This window comes from Bufo bufo, chromosome 6 (genome assembly GCF_905171765.1).
Source record: "Bufo bufo chromosome 6, aBufBuf1.1, whole genome shotgun sequence".
Taxonomy (NCBI): domain Eukaryota; kingdom Metazoa; phylum Chordata; class Amphibia; order Anura; family Bufonidae; genus Bufo; species Bufo bufo.
The window spans coordinates 70199575-70218472 of NC_053394.1; the positions used below are offsets into that span (position 1 = coordinate 70199575).

At 45.6% G+C, this 18898-nt stretch overlaps 1 protein-coding gene across 2 annotated transcripts in view; it reads right to left on the reverse strand.

Moving 5' to 3' along the window:
• SLF2 (SMC5-SMC6 complex localization factor 2) overlaps positions 1-2847 on the reverse strand; it is a 67580-nt gene extending 64733 nt beyond the window's left edge. For both annotated transcript variants that reach the window (XM_040435788.1, XM_040435787.1), the window contains exon 1: positions 2657-2847. In XM_040435788.1, coding sequence (XP_040291722.1) covers positions 2657-2751 — 95 coding nt within the window. In that variant the 5' untranslated portion in view covers positions 2752-2847. The remainder of the gene's footprint in view (positions 1-2656) is intronic.
• Between the last annotated feature and the right edge of the window lie 16051 nt (positions 2848-18898).

Genomic DNA, 18898 nt, shown 5'->3' on the forward strand with positions numbered 1-18898 from the left:
CTGAATTGGTTATAGTAGGCGGAGTCTTCCCTGTTTCACCCTGGGCGTTCCTTCTCCCAGGCTGTAGCGCTGTCCAATCACAGCACAGATCTATGCTGCGATTGGCCAGCGCTACAGCCTGGGAGAAGGAACGCCCAGGGTGAAACAGGGAAGACTCCGCCTACTATAACCAAGTCCCCAAAGATACCGGAGGACATAGCGGGGGAACGGAGCGGCGCCAAGAATAATAGTAAGTGCAGTCAGATCCCGGGGCACCGCTCTACACAGCCTGATAATTATCTTACAATGTATGGACCGATGAAAGGTCCTCTTTAAAGATAATACAAACTGATCCATTCTGAACGGATGCAGATGTTTGTATTATCTGAACGGATCCGTCCATGACAGATCGGCACAAAACGCGAGTGTGAAAGTAGCCTTAAATATATTTTATTGGGATTTTTATGTGATAGACCAACACAAAGTAGCAAGTATGTGTTAAGCGAAAAGATAATGATACATTATTTTAAAAATTTGTATTAGGGCTCTTTCACACTTGCGTTGTCCGGATCCGGCGTGTACTCCATTTGCCGGAGGTGCCCGCCGGATCCGGAAAAACGCAAGTGAACTGAAAGCATTTGAAGACGGATCCGTCTTCAAAAAGCGTTCAGTGTTACTATGGCAGCCAGGACGCTATTAAAGTCCTGGTTGCCATAGTAGTAGTGGGGAGCGGGGGAGCAGTATACTTACCGTCCGTGCGGCTCCCGGGGCGCTCCAGAATGACGTCAGAGCGCCCCATGCGCATGGATGACGTGTCCATGCGATCACGTGATCCATGCGCGTGGGGCGCCCTGACGTCACTCTGGAGCGCCCCGGGAGCCGCACGGACGGTAAGTATGCTGCTCCCCCGCTCCCCACTACACTTTACCATGGCTGCCAGGACTTTAGCGTCTTGGCAGCCATGGTAACCATTCAGAAAAAGCTAAACGTCGGATCCGGCAATGCGCCGAAACGACGTTTAGCTTAAGGCCGGATCCGGATTAATGCTTTTCAATGGGCATTCATTCCGGATCCGGCCTTGCGGCAAGTGTTCAGGATTTTTGGCCGGAGCAAAAAGCGCAGCATGCTGCAGTATTTTCTCCGGCCAAAAAACGTTCTGTTCCGGAACTGAAGACATCCTGATGCATCCTGAACGGATTTCTCTCCATTCAGAATGCATTAGGATAATCCTGATCAGGATTCTTCCGGCATAGAGCCCCGACGACGGAACTCTATGCCGGAAGAAAAGAACGCAAGTGTGAAAGAGCCCTTAGCAGTGTAAAAAATATATAAACAAACAGCCCTCGCTCTCTCTTTATTGTGAAGGACCTGCGCTCAGAGTGATGAGATCATCACGCAATCATGCTGGGCGCGAGCGGTGACATCACACTGAAAGATACATTACTGCTGGGGGTCACTATGGAGGACATTATGTGTATTAAGGGCACTGCAGGGGCTGGGATTTTATAAAAAATAAATTAAATTCATCAGTTTTTCATGGCTATTAAAAATGAATAGACAGCCAGAAAATGGATGCAAAAATTGTTGAAAAATGGCCATGAAAAACTGACAGTGTGTTCTAATGGCTTCCTGTCATGTAGCCGACTGCTAAATTGAAATATTCACTGCAGATCCTGGTGTCATTCCACATTGAAGGGGTTCTCCGGGCTTTTAATATTGTTGCCTTTTTCTCAAGATAGGCCATCAATATCAGATTGGCAGGGGTCCGACGCCAGGCACCCCCCACCGACCAGCTGTATGTGCACACTGCATGCCTTCCCTTCATACAGCAGATCGGCGGGGGTCAGACCTCCACCAATCTGACATTGATTACAAATCCTGAGAAAAAGGCCTCATGCACACTACCGTATGTATTTTGTGGTCGGCAAAAACGGATCCGCAAAAAAATACGGATGATGTCCGTGTGCATTCCATATTTTGCGGAACAGAACAGCTGCCCCCTAATAGAACATGTCCTATCCTTGTCCGTAATGCGGACAATAATAGGACGACATGTTCTATTTTTTTGCGGAACCGTAATACGGACATATGGAAACAGAATGCACATAGTACCTTCTGTTTTTTTTTTGCGGACCCATTGAAATGAATGGTTCCATATACGGTCCGCAAAAAAAAAAAACGGACACAGAATGAAAATACGCTTGTGTGCATGAGGCCAAAGTCAACAATATTAAAAGCCCAGAGAAGCCCTTTAAAGTGTTCCCTGCTTCACAGCCCTGGAGGGCCGCGTGCTCTGGGCTCCTGTGAATTGGGTGCCAGTGGTGGGAGCAGATCCCTGTCTGGTGCCCTCATGGGTGAAGGGGGCAGCACAATGTCCGGTGTACGGGGAGGAGCTGCTGACAAACAATGGAGCAGCACGGGAACGAACAAAGCAAGTATATGGCAGCCCCTGTACCAGGAGCCCCCCGGGCTGATGCAGTGCACCGAGCCATGCTGTCAGTGACGTCATCCACCACATATACAATGACCTAAGCCCCGCCCATCACATGGCCACTTCTTCACACAGAGACCCTGTGACGGGCATGGTACCCCGCCTGCAGAACTACAAGTCCGAGCATGTAACGTCCGCCCCTGTCACTAAACAGTCCAAGCGCCAGTCAGGGAATGAGCTTTTTACCTGACGCCGCCACATTTCCCCGCTTTCTTCTTGGAGGCAGAGCCTTCTGTAGCGTCGCCCTGAGATAACTGAAACCGGAGAGTACGTCGAATCATGTCGGTTGCCTAGCCCGGGAAGCGGGAGACCAACTTCGCGCCTAAATCCAAAGCCCTTTTCGCGCCATCTTTCCCCGGAGAATTTGGTCCGAGCACTTCCGGTTAGCACAGCCAGGGTACACAATCGAGCGCAGAGTACATCGAACTGTCCCCCTAGCAATCGCTAGGAAGGAAGATCGATGAATATATCGAGTCATTTTTTTTTTCCGACAACTTTATTAAGATGGCTTGACGGTTACAAAGCAATTTATGGCAAGTGGCGAGTGACCTCTGGTGGATGGCCGATGCACAAGCAGTACTCGGCTGCTCTGTGATTTAGAGCCCCAGTCATAGCCAGCTCTCTCTACAAAATAGCACGCAGGGCAGTTGGGTTGATGAGCAACAGTCCACCGCGGTGGGAATAGTGCTGGACAGTGTGCACTTGTATCTCTCCATGTACAATGTCAGATTGGGTGGAAGGTCTATAAGCAGTTGCGTAACTAGAAATGACCGGGCCCCACAGCAAATTTTTAAATGGACCCCAGCAACTTCATCGTACCCCGACTCCCATGCAACCCCCACTACTGTGACTAGTCAAGATTTGCGCGTTCAGACAAGGCCCAGCAGCCGCTCTGTCCGTTTTCTACAGGTTCACTGTATGGCATCACAGTAATTAATGCGCATGCGCCTATGGACTGCCTTCTTTGTGGTGTTTTCACGCCGTTAGCCGGCGCATGCGCATTAATTACTGTGATGCCGTGCAAGGAGTCGGCATCGCAGTGCGCATGCGCCGGCCAACGGAGTGAGTGCGCAGGCGCGGGATCTCGGCGAAACAAGAAGTAAGTAGATGGGCGGTCAGAGGGAAAGGATGGGCGGGGGAAGCGACGATAAGGCTATGCTAGCTGGGCACCTACGAGGGTAACGCACCCCCTGGGCACTTGCGAGCCCTCATTTGCATATGCTAATAAGATGTTTTTTGCCGGTTTTATAAGTCCAGGATTGCTCATAAAGGTAATGTTTTTATTAACTGTAAGGCTGCTAGAAAGCTATGGGAAGGGTTAAAAAGGTGAAACTTTGATGACAGACTCCCTTTAATTCTCTTAGGATACGGGGGTGTGTGTACTTCTTCCTGGGCCAGACAGGACACTTTTAATGGGGAAATTACTTTTGCATTCTGCATTTCATCTGACAGTTTATTTTCTTTAGTTAATATAGTGGGAAAAAAATATATAATAGCTTTGCTTTCTCCTCATCGCTCTCTGCAACTGCCCCCTCATCACTCTGTAAAGGGCCAACACCTTCAGATTTTTATTTTTTACCATTTATATTTGAGTTTTACTCTCTTTGGCAATTAATCTCTCGGTCTCTAGTTTGGCTGCTTTTATTTGTCTTTTACAGATTCAATTTTTTTCCTTATAGTTTTTCAGTACTTCCTCACTACCCTCCTGTTTTAGTGATTTAAATGCTTTCTTTTTGTCATTTCTTTCTTTCTTTACAGTTCTATTTATCCACATTGGTTTTTACTTGTTCCTTAACCTTTTATTCCCATAAGGTATGTACCTCTCATAATTAGATTTTAGGATGCTTTTAAAAATATCCTATTTTGTGGCTGTACTTTTATTTTTGAGGACTTTGTCCCAGTTACTTAGGCCTATGGCCTCTCTTAGTTGGCTAAATGTAGCTTTTTTGAAGTTTGGTATTTTTGTTCCTCCCTGTAGAAACGCTCTTTTGAATGATAATTGGAAGGTTATTACTTAATGGTCACTATTTCCCAGGTGTCCCCCGACCTGCACGTCTGTTGTTCTGTCAGGTCTATTGGTTACTACCAAGTCCAGTATGGCCGTCCCTCTAGTCGGGTCCTGAACCAGTTGGGAAAGGTAATTGTCTTTGGTTATTGCCAAGAACCTGTTTCCTTTATGAGATGTACAGGTTTCAGTTTCCCAGTCTATATCTGGATAGTAGAAGTCCCCCATAATATCCACCTCATTATGATTTCCCGCCTCGTCTATTTTGTTTAGAAATAGATTTTCTGTGGACTCTGGTATACCGTATTTTTCGCTTTATAAGACGCACCTGATGATAAGACGCACCTAGCTTTTTGAGGAGGAAAATAAGAAAAAAATATTTTTAACCAAAAGGTGTGCTTTTGGTAGGTTTTGAACTAATGGTGGTCTGTGGATGACGCACTGTTATGGGGATCTGTGGATGACGCACTGTTATGGGGGATCTGTGGATGACGCACTGTTATGGGGGATCTGTGGATGACACACTGTTATGGGGGATCTGTGGATGACGCACTGTTATGGGGGGATCTGTGGATGACGCACTGTTATGGGGGATCTGTGGATGACACTGATGGGGGAACTGTGGATGACACTGATGGGGGATCTGTGGATGACACTGATGGGGGATCTGTGGATGACACTGATGGGGGGGATCTGTGGATGACACTGATTGGGGGGGATCTGTGGATGACACTGATGGGGGGGATCTGTGGATGACACTGATGGGGGGGATCTGTGGATGACACTGATGGGGGGGATCTGTGGATGACACTGATGGGGGGGATCTGTGGATGACACTGATGGGGGGGATCTGTGGATGACACTGATGGGGGGGATCTGTGGATGACACTGATGGGGGGGATCTGTGGATGACACTGATGGGGGGGATCTGTGGATGACACTGATGGGGGGGATCTGTGGATGACACTGATGGGGGGGATCTGTGGATGACACTGATGGGGGGGATCTGTGGATGACACTGATGGGGGGGATCTGTGGATGACACTGATGGGGGGGATCTGTGGATGACACTGATGGGGGGGATCTGTGGATGACACTGATGGGGGGGATCTGTGGATGACACTGATGGGGGGGATCTGTGGATGACACTGATGGGGGGGATCTGTGGATGACACTGATGGGGGGGATCTGTGGATGACACTGATGGGGGGGATCTGTGGATGACACTGATGGGGGGGATCTGTGGATGACACTGATGGGGGGATCTGTGGATGACACTGATGGGGGGGATCTGTGGATGACACTGATGGGGGGGATCTGTGGATGACACTGATGGGGGGATCTGTGGATGACACTGATGGGGGGATCTGTGGATGACACTGATGGGGGGGATCTGTGGATGACACTGATGGAGGGATCTGTGGATGACACTGATGGGGGGGATCTGTGGATGACACTGATGGGGGGGATCTGTGGATGACACTGATGGGGGGGGATCTGTGGATGACACTGATGGGGGGGATCTGTGGATGACACTGATGGGGGGGATCTGTGGATGACACTGATGGGGGGGATCTGTGGATGACACTGATGGGGGGGATCTGTGGATGACACTGATGGGGGGGATCTGTGGATGACACTGATGGGGGGGATCTGTGGATGACACTGATGGGGGGGATCTGTGGATGACACTGATGGGGGGGATCTGTGGATGACACTGATGGGGGGGATCTGTGGATGACACTGATGGGGGGGATCTGTGGATGACACTGATGGGGGGGATCTGTGGATGACACTGATGGGGGGGATCTGTGGATGACACTGATGGGGGGGATCTGTGGATGACACTGATGGGGGGGGATCTGTGGATGACACTGATGGGGGGGGATCTGTGGATGACACTGATGGGGGGGGATCTGTGGATGACACGGATGGGGGGGGATCTGTGGATGACACTGATGGGGGGGGATCTGTGGATGACACTGATGGGGGGGGATCTGTGGATGACACTGATGGGGGGGGATCTGTGGATGACACTGATGGGGGGGGATCTGTGGATGACACTGATGGGGGGGATCTGTGGATGACACTGATGGGGGGGGATCTGTGGATGACACTGATGGGGGGGGGATCTGTGGATGACACTGATGGGGGGGGGATCTGTGGATGACACTGATGGGGGGGATCTGTGGATGACACTGATGGGGGGGATCTGTGGATGACACTGATGGGGGGGATCTGTGGATGACACTTATGTCATCCACAGATCCCCATAAGTGTCATCTACAGATCCCCCATCAGATGCATCAGTGTGGAGGGAGGCGGCGGAGACACTCATGGCGGGGCCCTGTGCAGTGACTCTACTCTAATACACCGGGCCCCGCAACTGTTAAATACATTCAATCCGATTTATATCTAAATGTATACGCTCTGTTCGGTACTTACTGTAGTACCGTAAGTATAGCATTAACTTCATTAAGACGGCGCAGACCGGCAGCTCCCTCGGTCATGCGCCGCTTGCCGCAGCTCCCTCTGTCATGCGCCGCCTGCCCGCTTATCTCACTTTATGAATGAACAGGCAGGCGGCGCATGACAGAGGGAGCTGGGGCAGGCTGCGCATGACCGAGGGAGATGCCGGTCTGCGCCGTCTTAATGCTATACTTTCTATACTACAGTAAGTACCGAACAGAGCGTAAACATTTAGATATAGATCAGATTGAATGTATTTAACAGTTGCGGGGCCCGGTGTATTAGAGTAGAGTCACTGCACCGGGCCCCGCCATGAGTGTCCCCGCCTCCTCCCTCCACACTGATACTTCGCTGGCCACGCTGTGCAGCATAGCGGCCAGCGAAGTATCCGCTTTATAAGACGCACGGCCATTTTTCCCCCACTTTTGGTGGGGGGGTAAGTGCGTCTTATAAAGCGAAAAACACTGTATATCTTCCCGGACTGTGGGCTTTAGACAGGACTTTACATAAAGGCAGACCCCTCCCCCTCTCCGGTTTTGGCGATCCTTTCTAAACAGACTGTAATCCTGTAAGTTACTCGCCCAGTCATCTTTCATTCAAATAAAGCTTGTTCACGAAAAAAAGATCTTTCTTTGAGAGAACATTCCCAGAAGGATCCAATAAACATGTATGGCCAGGCTGAACTACTGTAACGACCAATGTGAACTGAAATGTGTATGGTCATGTCCGTGAAACACAGGTTCACCAGATGTATGCTTGGCCAAACCTAGCATGCCTTTTTATAGGGGGTCGAGAGGAATAGCTGTCAGCCAAATGAGAATTTGGTCAACAGCTGCTGAAAGTGTATGGCCACCAAGGACAGACTGGCCCACCAGAGCCCAGTCACTGAAGCCATAGTGGGCCCCGAAGGTCCAGGAGAAAAAAAAAAACATTTAGAGCTAATCACTTGCCTCTAGGATCTATTTCTTTGGACTTTTGATTAGACTTTTTTGATGATATGGGGGTTGAGCCGGAAGACTATTTTCCTCTGGTGGGCCAAGGAACCCCAGTCCAAAACTGATAACCACCTATGGGGACAGACATTTTCTGGACTTTGTTGGTTATTCCATTGTGCCTCACCAAAGCCTAAATTGGCTGATAACAGTGAACAATAGATTATAGAACAATAGAGGCAATCTTTAGGTACAGTATCTTCAGGTTGACCATACATGTAATATTTTCTCCTAACCACCCAACCATAACTACAACCACTATTTACAGGATGTCTGTGGCCAATTACAGGGCAAGGGTCTTACATAAAGGGCTGCAGGTACACTCTCCCGCTCAGCACCTGCATGTTTGTTTGTTTTTTAAAGTCTTAATTTTAGTTTTTCAGGGGGAAAAAACAGACTTACAGTATAGAAATCAGTTGGCCATTTTCACCAATAACACGGTTTCTTGACATTTGTATATAGATACGAGTATTTCCACAGTACATTGTAGTGAAGCGGTCATAAATCTATGTCCTCCTCGTCTTAATCCACCACCCCCTCTCAGAGGTTTGACTGAACAATCAACACAATCAAAACAAAAAAAAAAGGGGGAAAGAAAAACCCGTAACACCACGGGTGCACACCATGCCTAGGGAATCAAGGTCCTCGCCTCCAACCAAGGTCCCCAGATTTTCTCAAATTTCTCAGATTTTCCCCTCGCCAAGAAAGTTAGTCTATACATCGGGAGAGCCGCATTAATTATCTGTATCCATTGCTGGACAGAAGGTATTTTGAGGGGTTTCCAGTTTAACAGAATAACCTTCCTGGCATAGAACATTAAAATCTGATAAAACATCCTGGAATGTTTAGTCTGTATCAAATCATTGATTAGCCCCAGGAGACTGGTAGACCCAGTTTCTTGTTTAAAAACTCATGTACCTCCGACCAGTATGTAGCTATAATTGGACAATCCCAGATCATGTGGATTAGAGTTCCTCTGTCTCCATCATATCTAGTACATTGGGCACTATCCAGTCTGCGCATATGTTCCACTGTAACTGGAGTTAAGTAGATGCGATGTAACCATTTAATCTGGATCAACTGATCTCTAGCGCTAATAACTGTATTTCTCCAATTATGTATTAATTATTTTTCATGTCTATCTTCCAGTTCCACAATATCCACCTTCCATTTTACCATAGATCTGGACAGCGGCGAGGATAACTGTGATAAAAAGAATCAAATAAAAGGAAGACACTGGCTTGCACAAATCTCTCCATACTCCATCCTGATCGGGTCTCTTCCAAATTGTTCCGCACATGCATGCCTGAGTTGGAAATACCTAAAAAGGCTGGACTGGGGCAGTGGGAACTCTCCCTTCAAGGCCATGAAGATCTTGAAATTACCATTAAGGTATAACTGGGTAACAACCTGCTTGTTTGTTACCCGCGCCCCTCCCTGGTTACCAGCTCTTGTGCTGCTATATGATTCACAAGATATGTTATGTTTGCATTTTTATCTTCTATTTGATTAATGACATTTACATAGCTTTGTTTCTTAAGCAAATGTCAGAAGCTATTGTAAGATAACACTGGTGTCAGGGCACAGATAAAAGTGTCTGCCAGATAAAAGGTGAAAGGTGTGTCTCGTCTCTAATAGAATTGTATGTTTACTTAAAGGGACACCAAACATAAGGTCAGCAGGGTAGATAAGTGAAAGCTATTACTATAGACCCCTTTACACTGCTCAATGGAAAAGACGATTGTCGGGAAGGAAGCGTTCCTTCCCGGCATGGGCAGATTGGCCATAGACCCAACAAGTGACCCAGGGGGCCACTTAATCCCTCCTCATGGCTGTCAGCAAGGTACATAACGATCTGATGTTCTCAGCATTTATTAATGTAGGAGCATCAGGTACTTATGCACCTGGCCAATGACCGCAGGTTCCCTCCTGAATTCAGCTTTATTGCCGCCCACAGGACGATGATACAGCTTCATAATGTGGTGTGGGCAGAAGTATTTAGTGCTGCACTGGTTCTGCTGAGGCAGTATATTATGCTGCACTGTTGTATTTGGTTCTGCAGGGGCGGTCCTTTGTTGTGCACTATGGTATTGCTGGCCCTGCCTACTTCGGTTGGCCCTGCCTTCTGTCAATTTGTACCAGCCTACAACATGAGGCCATTATTTTTTTTTCCAGGAGCACTTTAAGTTCCCATTCCGCCCCTGCTTCCCAGCAAGCGCTTGCTCGTCAGTGGAGTTGAAAGCTACATTTATATGCAGTGATCCCCTCCGCAGTTTTGGGAGGAATGATCGTTAACGCCATCGCTTGGCCCCATACAGAATCATTGTTTGCCGGCAGCAGAATGCTGTTTAGATGGCACTATGATTTAGGTGTCTACACCAACAATCCTATTACCTGATGAACGAGCGTAATCGGCGTTACCTTTACACTTCGTACGAACGCTCGTTAGCGATAAAGGGGCCTTTGCATGCAGACATATCTATATAAATGCCTTTGGAGGCCCTCAGAAATGGAGATATGTGAGATAAAATACTTGTCATAGAGGAAGACATTTAGCTGTACTTTTTTTTTTTTTTTTATCACCAAACCCAAAGATGGCAGCTTCCAGGTACAATTTAATAGCCTTAAACTGTGCAGTAAATATACATGTCAGATTATTATCTGCTGAACTTGTCAATTTAGTTGGGACTGGCCTACCTTTAATGTGTATGGGAGGGGGTCTCGATTTTCTCCTTGCGGCAAAGAAGAGTTGATTTCAACATGCTTGATCCTTTGGTCTCCGTGGAGATATGCCACATCCAGAGGCGGCCAAGTGTGCATGTTTGTGCATACAAACGACATTGGCCGGAACACACATGAATGGACATCACTTGGCTGAAAGAGCCCTTAGGCCTCATCCAACTTTTCCAGGTCCGTTTGACGTCTGTGGAAAAACCTGTCCATGTTTCATACACGAAGATGTCCGTGAAGGATGCGTGTTTGGTCCTGTGTCAATTTTTTGCCTTCCGTGGTCATTCATATTCCACGAACACTGCTCAGATGAAAATGAATTCTAACTACCAGTGGTCAGTGAAAAACGGACGCAACACGGTAGCCATCTGTGTTGTGTCAGTTATTTGTCAGGAGACCCATAGACTCCATTGGGCATGTGTGGTCCGCATCACAGACCAAAGTAATGCATGTCTCTGTGATTTCTTTCACTGACCCATGGCTAGAAAAAAAAAATACTGATGTGTGAACAAACACATTAAAATGAATGGGTACTTGTGCTGTCTGTGGAAAATGCAGATAGCACACGTCAATGGAAATGTGAACAAGGCCTTATGGCCCCCCATGTGTCTAAATGACATGTCTGAAACTGTAGGGATTGGAGACCCTTTAATTGTAAGGGCGCGCTTTGTTTGCATCCCTTTAAAATATGTAAATGTTTGTCATTCGTTTAATAATGGAAACTTTAAAACATCCACAAAGTCATACTAATTAATTAATTTAATACATAAGTAAAAATACACATTATAAAAGGCACGCTCAAAAGTCATATAGTGAGATAAAAAAAATAACATTAGAGAGCTTCATAGGAGCAGTATCGGAGAATAAAAGCGAGCAGAAGCATTCAGGTAGTGTGTGATTGTCAGAGCAATGCTGATACACTGATGTGTTCAAATACAGAAAATCGGAGGTATTTGCACTCTAAGATCACAGATGTGATAAACCACTGAGGTACAAAAGGGTATTTGGTAACATTTGGATTTACACATCATTTTGCTTCGTTTTTAGTGGCATTTTAATTGTGTTTTCACTGCATTTTTTTAAGATCAAAGCTTCTGCAGCCAGATGGGATTTTAAAACCTTTCGACACAAAAAGCAGTGCAATCTGCAGGCAGCATGTTATACAGCAGGAGAAGCGGATTTATTATGGAAAAAGATTGAATGAATGTAAATTTATACATTTAATCCTCTGCTTTTTCTGAACTCAATGTGGCCCATTCGGCTATTATCAGTGACTAATAGCATTCTATTAGTCACTGATAATAAAAATACGGATGACATCCGCGTGCATTCCGTTTTTTGCAGAACGGAACAGCTGGCCCCTGATAGAACAGTACTATCCTTGTCCGTTATGCGGACAATAATAGGACATGTTCTATCTTTGAACGGAACGGGAAAATGGAAATACGGAAACAGAAGGCATACAGAGTTTGTGTGCAGGAGGCCTAAAACTGGACATGCCCATCAAATAGAAGTTGGTTGATGGTTGAACATCAGTTGAGCAATCATCTGGTGAACGATCTGTTCGCAGACACGGCTATATGCATTTCAGTCCATATTGGCCGTTTCAGTTGATCAAATTGGCGATACATGTTCAGTGACGCCAAGCAATGGACGAAAGATGTTTCTGGGAAAATTCAAAGAAAAATCTTTTGTCCATAAACGAGATTTCTTTGAAAGAAAGATCTTTCATCCGACTATCGAATGAAAATATTACACACGGCCAAATTCTTTTTTGACAATAGTCTTCAACTTCACAGCACCAGCCTCAAGGATTCCCTTCAAATGGATTGTGGCTTTAATGCGACTGTGCTTCCTTCATCATAAGACTTTAAAAAAAGAGCCCTTGAGCTCCGAAACGCGTTGTCTACTTGAGGCTTGCAGATTTTAACTCTACAATAAAGAAACTCCTTCATCTACTCAGTAGTTGTGTCATTGCACCGTTAGACGCCTATCCTGCATCTGGCCTTCATGGTCCAATCGTCCAGTACCGTATCTCAATAATGGTCTGTCATTGGCCGGCCAAGGCTACTTTCACACTAGCGTTTTTTTGCGGATCCGTCATTGATCTGAAAAAACGCTTCCGTTACCATAATACAACTGCATGCATCAGTCATGAACGGATCCGGTTGTATTATGTCTTCTATAGCCATGACAGATCTGTCTTGAACACCATTGAAAGTCAATTGGGGACGGATCCGTTTTCTATTGTGCCAGATTGTGTCAGAGAAAACGGATCCGTCCCCATTGACTTACATTGTGTGCCAGGACGGATCCGTTTGGTTCCGCTTTGTCAGGCAGACAGCAAAACGCTGCAGGCAGTGTTTTGGTGTCCGCCTCCAGAGCAGAACATAGACTGATCGGAGCCAAACTGATGCATTCTGAGCGGATCCTTTTCCATTCAGAATGCATTAGGGCAAAACTGATCCGTTTTGGACCGATTGTGAGAGCCCTGAACGGATCTCGCAAACGGAAAGCCAAAACGCTAGTGGGAAAGTAGCTAACATGATCGTTGATGGTTAAATTTCATTTGACGAACCATAGTTTTGGTTGAAATCCTCCATTTTTATCAATTTTTTACTAATGTGTATGACCATCTTTAGTGTGTAAAAACACTGAAAAAAGAGTATGGCAAAGATCCCTTAAAGGAACACTATACACAGAAAAAGCACAAAAATATCTGAGCTATACGCCTCTTCATCTCATCCTTTCCCTTGGTCCTAATTTGTCTCATATTGCAATTAAACCTGAGAAATATATAAAGACATCTTCTCTGTTTCCCAGCAGCTCAGCCATGTCTCTCCTCCTCCTCCTCACTGTCCTGTGTCTGGATGCAAGACAAGTGGTTACAGCAGAAGCCTCCCTCCTCGGTCCTGTCTGCAGTAGAACAAGGGCCTAATCTACAGCCGGATCTCTTCTGACACTGATGCTGCTATATGGTGTCAACCCTCTCTTCCACCGTGAAAAATAGTATGTATGGGTATTCTTAAAATGTTACTATTAACTTTCACTACAGGAAACATACATTGGTCCACTGAATAAAATCAGTGCTTTGAACCTTTGGTGTCCTTTTTATCTGCTCCAGTTTGCAAATAGCTTCCAAGAATTGTAAAACATGTATTATCTATAAAGATTATTATAAGTTATGGGAAAAACATATGTAAGGCTACTTTCACACTAGCGTTCGGGGCTCCGCTTGTGAGCTCCGTTTGAAGGCTCTCACAAGCGGCCCCGAACGGATCCGTCCAGCCCTAATGCATTCTGAGTGGATGCGGATCCGCTCAGAATGCATCAGTCTGGCACCGTTTGTCCTCCGCTCCGCTCAGCAGGCGGACACCTGAACGCAGCTTGCAGCGTTCGGGTGTCCGCCTGGCCGTGCGGAGGCAAACGGATCCATCCAGACTTACAATGTAAGTCAATGGGGACGGATCCGTTTGAAGTTGACACAGTATGGCTCAATTTTCAAACGGATCCGTCCCCCATTGACTTTCAATGTAAAGTCAAAACGGATCCGTTTGCATTATCATGAACAAAAAAAAATATTTTTTTTTGTTCATGGTAATGCAAACGGATCCGTTCTGAACAGATCTAAGCGTTTGCATTATAGGTGCGGATCCGTCTGTGCAGATACCAGACGGATCCGCACCTAACGCAGGTGTGAAAGTAGCCTAAGAGGTAGATTCCATGCTTTATGTCTTTCTGTGAAGGAGCTGGAGCTTAAATAATTGGCCCTCATAATTAACTTAAAGGGGTCGTTTCATGACAAAAACGTTTCCCCTATCCAAAGGATCTGTGCTGTGTCTCACTGGTGGGGGTCGAACTGCCGGGCCCCCACTGATCACTAGAAAGGGGGCCCATGTACCACATTTGAAAGGAGCAGCAGACAAGTATGTGTTGCCTTTAATGTAAAGCCCATAGAAGGAGAAAGCAAACCACCCCAAGCACAGTGGGTCAATTTCAGTCTCAATATGTGATCCCCTCTTTGGCTGATACCTTAGCCTAGCACTGTTCTGCTGACTTGCTATGTTATGTAAAGAAACGTTTAAGTAAAAGAACATATCACAGTGAAAGGATGTCCTATCCATGCTCTACACCAGCTTTGTATGAACTGGGTCAAAGGGTAACCAGGAAAAAGCAACTGCAAGTACTGTTAAGGTAAGGAGCCTTCTAACCAGGCTGGGGATCATGTACGAATGTGCCTACAATTGCTCATGAAAGATAATTGTAAAGGTGCTGCTTACAAATGAGCACAAAACTCTTGTCTGTCAGGTGATCCCATCTTTTATGCAGCACCTAAAATCACCATTTGTTGGCAGCTCATCGCCCTATGTAAATAGGGGATATGCTCCCGACAATTTCTAAAGTGAATGAGGGCTAAACGATTGTAATAACGATCAATTATCCCCCCTTCACTTACCATTGGGCCATATGAATGAGCACTGATTGACTTGCATCATATCGATCGGCACTCTTTTATGCCTGGCATCAGTTCATGAAATAGCACCCTATAGTCATACACAGATTTGTTGCAGAAATTTCTTCGACTGTCCAAACATCTGAATAAGGGTCCATTCACACGTCCGTGTGTGTTTTGCGGATCCGTGGATCGGCAAAACACGGACATCGGCGATGTGCGTTCCACATTTTGCGGACCGCACATCGCCGGCATTCTCATAGAAATTGCGGACAAGAATAGGACATGTTCTATTTTTTTCGGGATCGGAATTGAGGACCCGGAAGTGCGGATCCGCAATTCCAGATCTGGCAGCACATCGTGCTGCCCCATGGAAATGAATGGGTCCGCAATTCCGTTCCGCAAAATGCGGAACGAAATTGCGGACGTGTGAATGGACCCTAAGGCTTACAAAAGTCTGTGCACATGCTGCAGAAACAACCCCATTTAGATATATAGAGTGAGAGAATCTTCAGTGTGTGAATAAACCTTTACAGTAAAAGACACATTAGGAGTCCCTTGGGAGGAGAACTTTTTTTTAAAGAGCACCTGTCAGAATGATCAATACTATTGATCCAGACATACTGCCTGTTAGGGTTGATCCCTCAGTAATTAAAATCGGTGACCCCGGTGTAGAATAATGTGAACTTTATTTCATATGCTAATTAGGTGCTCAGAGCACTGTCCCGGAGCACCACTTCACCACTACCTTCCCCCGTAGCCTCCCCTTGATTGACAAGACCAGGCATCCTTACTATCTTCCTGCCTGGCCCTGTAATGTTGAATCAGCGCATGCACGGTTCAGGTCTCAGCATTAGGAAAAGCAGATTCAGATGCACTGCGTATGTGTCAATTCAACAGTCACCGGCGCATGCGCAGGACTACAGGGCTGGGCAGGGATACAATAAGGATGTCTGCCCATATCACTCAAGGAGAGTGGCTAAGGGGGAAAGGCAGTGGTGAGGCAATGTTCTGTGGGGCTGGGCCTGCCCGTCAGTGGTCTGAACACCTAATCAGTGTATGAAATAAAGTGCAGATTTCTCAACAACAGGGCCACCGATTTCATCTACAGGGGGATCGTTTAACTCTGCATGATTAAACCTAACAGCCAGTATGTCTGATTTAATAGGGTTAATTATGCTGGCAGGTGCTCTTTAAGAGCTATCCTCTAAAAATGAAAAAAATATTGGCCACCACTGCTGTCTGCATATCGTGTAGCAAAGCAAAGAAAAATTCTCCACGTGTCAACCCCTTTGTAAATCAATAAAACAAATCCAATAATTACTTGTAAAGTGTCCACCTTGTTTGCATTTCTCTGATAGACTGGGCACTAATTGTTCAGAGCTATCAGTTGTCATTGACCAGGAACACTGGTTTTATGTTCTTTTGAGGGACTGTTCAGTTATGGAAAGTTCCTCATACACATAAATGTCCTATTTATCTGAACTGGTTTGACCATAATTGGTGCACACTATGATTGTTTTTACACAATGCACATAAGAACACAACTAGATTGGCAGCAGATATTTCAGCCTAACAGGGTCCATCTGGTCATAAAGCTAAATTCTGGTGTCAACGTCTGTTCCTTGCTGAGATACGTCTAGGTTTTCTTCTTCTTCTCTTACTGTTTTTGTCATCGCTCATGCCATCCTCTGAATCTGAAGGGGTGGCCTGCCTTCTAACCACTTTCTTCTCGATAGTATATTCTTGCTCACCCACCTTTGGATCTGCCTTAACAAGATATTCACCGTTTTGGTAAGTGATAGCGACAAATGTTCGCGGGTAAGTACCATAGACTCTTCGGAGGTCATCCTTGACAAACTCTGGAAGTTCACGCTTTACGCCAAAAACTCTATCCAGTCTGCCCCACTGGAGTTCTCCCTTCAAAGTGAAGCCTTCTGGCCACACTGGAGCGTTTGTTTGTTGATGACTGTGAGAATTATTGTAATTCATCCAAGGATTGTATGCTGGCATGGTATTAAAACTCGGGGAAGGCCAGGTTGGCAAAGAATATAGCGGGTTGGTGCCATAGAAATGATGATATTCAACATGCCCATTTTGAGGATGGTATGGATTTCCTGCAAGAAAGGAATAGGGCCGACTGGTAAAGTTATGCATTTGGATAGGTGGAAAAAGAAAACCATTGTTCATCTCTGAGTAAGATCCAAAAGTGTAAGGTACTGGAGTGTTTGGTTGAAGAAACATTATTGTAAAGGATTCCTGAGGCCTGAAACCATAATGGTACATGTTCTGAAGACTTCTTATAGGACTATCATTCTGACTCTTGAGTTCTGGCTCTTGTAACCTGCTGAGAGAGAAAAAGCGATGAATAGTTTCTGTCTGGAAATTTTTGCAAAAACACACTTTCTAATACAATTTTGGGCAAAAAATTGATTTGATCCTGACAAATGAACCTACTCATAATGTCTCATCCCAGCAACTCTTGTTTTCAGTGAAGCTAGCCTGGCTTCTGAAACCGGTGAACTGCTACCACCATGGAAAGTGGCAGTTATCATAGGCATTCCAATTATTATTTTTTATTTCCATCTTGCCTAAAGACTTGGCACAACTTTTAGGCCCCATGCATACGACCGTGTCCATTTTCTAGTCCTTGAATCCTCAAAATATAGATGCATTTTTATGCAGACCCATTAACTGCAGTGGTCTGCATTTGTGGAACGGACATATAGATTCAGACATACGGAAACGCAATTAGATAGAAAACGTCCTATACTTGCCCGTTAAATGTGGAACATGGACACATTGAAGTCAGTGGGTCTGGAAAAAACGCAGATGAAACACGGACAGTATCCGTATTTTGGCAGCAGCTTTTCCCTTCTCTCCATTCACTACCAATGCATGCTTTAGTACATATGACCAGTTTGATGTTTTTTTTTTTTCCATCAGAACAAAAATCCAGAAGTCGTTTCCCCCTCGCCACTCTAGACCAGTGTTCCTCAGCTCCAGTCCTCAGGGCCCACCTGCTGGTCATGATTTGAGAATATCCCACAGAATGAATACCTGTGGCAAGTCTTGATGCATTGACACTAATTATATAATCTGCCCAATAGTAAGGAAATCATGACCGGCAGATGGGCCCTGAGGACTGGAGTTGAGAAACACTGTCCTAGATCACCAAAAAAGCAGACATTAACTCTATACCTCCCAATATTTTAATCCCAAATTGTGGGATGTACAGTATAAAATCCACCCCGATTTGCCAGGAACACTCCCAAACACCCCAGAAATTCCTATTTTATGTAACTGTGCACAATAACCACCCATTTTGATGTCTGGTTCTTAGACGATTGGTAAGTATTATGAACCCCTTTAAGTCCTATGGCTCCAGACCCTCTATATACATGCTCAATTAACAAGTCTTATGGCTCTAGCCCCTCTCTATATACATGCTCTAATAACAAGTCTTATGGCTCTAGCCCCTCTCTATATACAGTCATGTGAAAAAATTAGGACACCCTTTGAAAGCATGTGGTTTTTTGTAACATTTTTAATAAATGGTTATTTCATCTCCGTTTCAACAATACAGAGAGATTAAAGTAATCCGACTAAACAAAGAAAACTGAAGAAAAGTCTTTTCAAGATCTTCTGTAAATGTCATTCTACAAAAATGCCTATTCTAACTGAGGAAAAAGATAGGACACCCTTGCCCCTAATAGCGAGTGTTACCTCCTTTGGCTGAAATAACTGCAGTGAGACGGTTCTTGTAGCCATCTACCAGT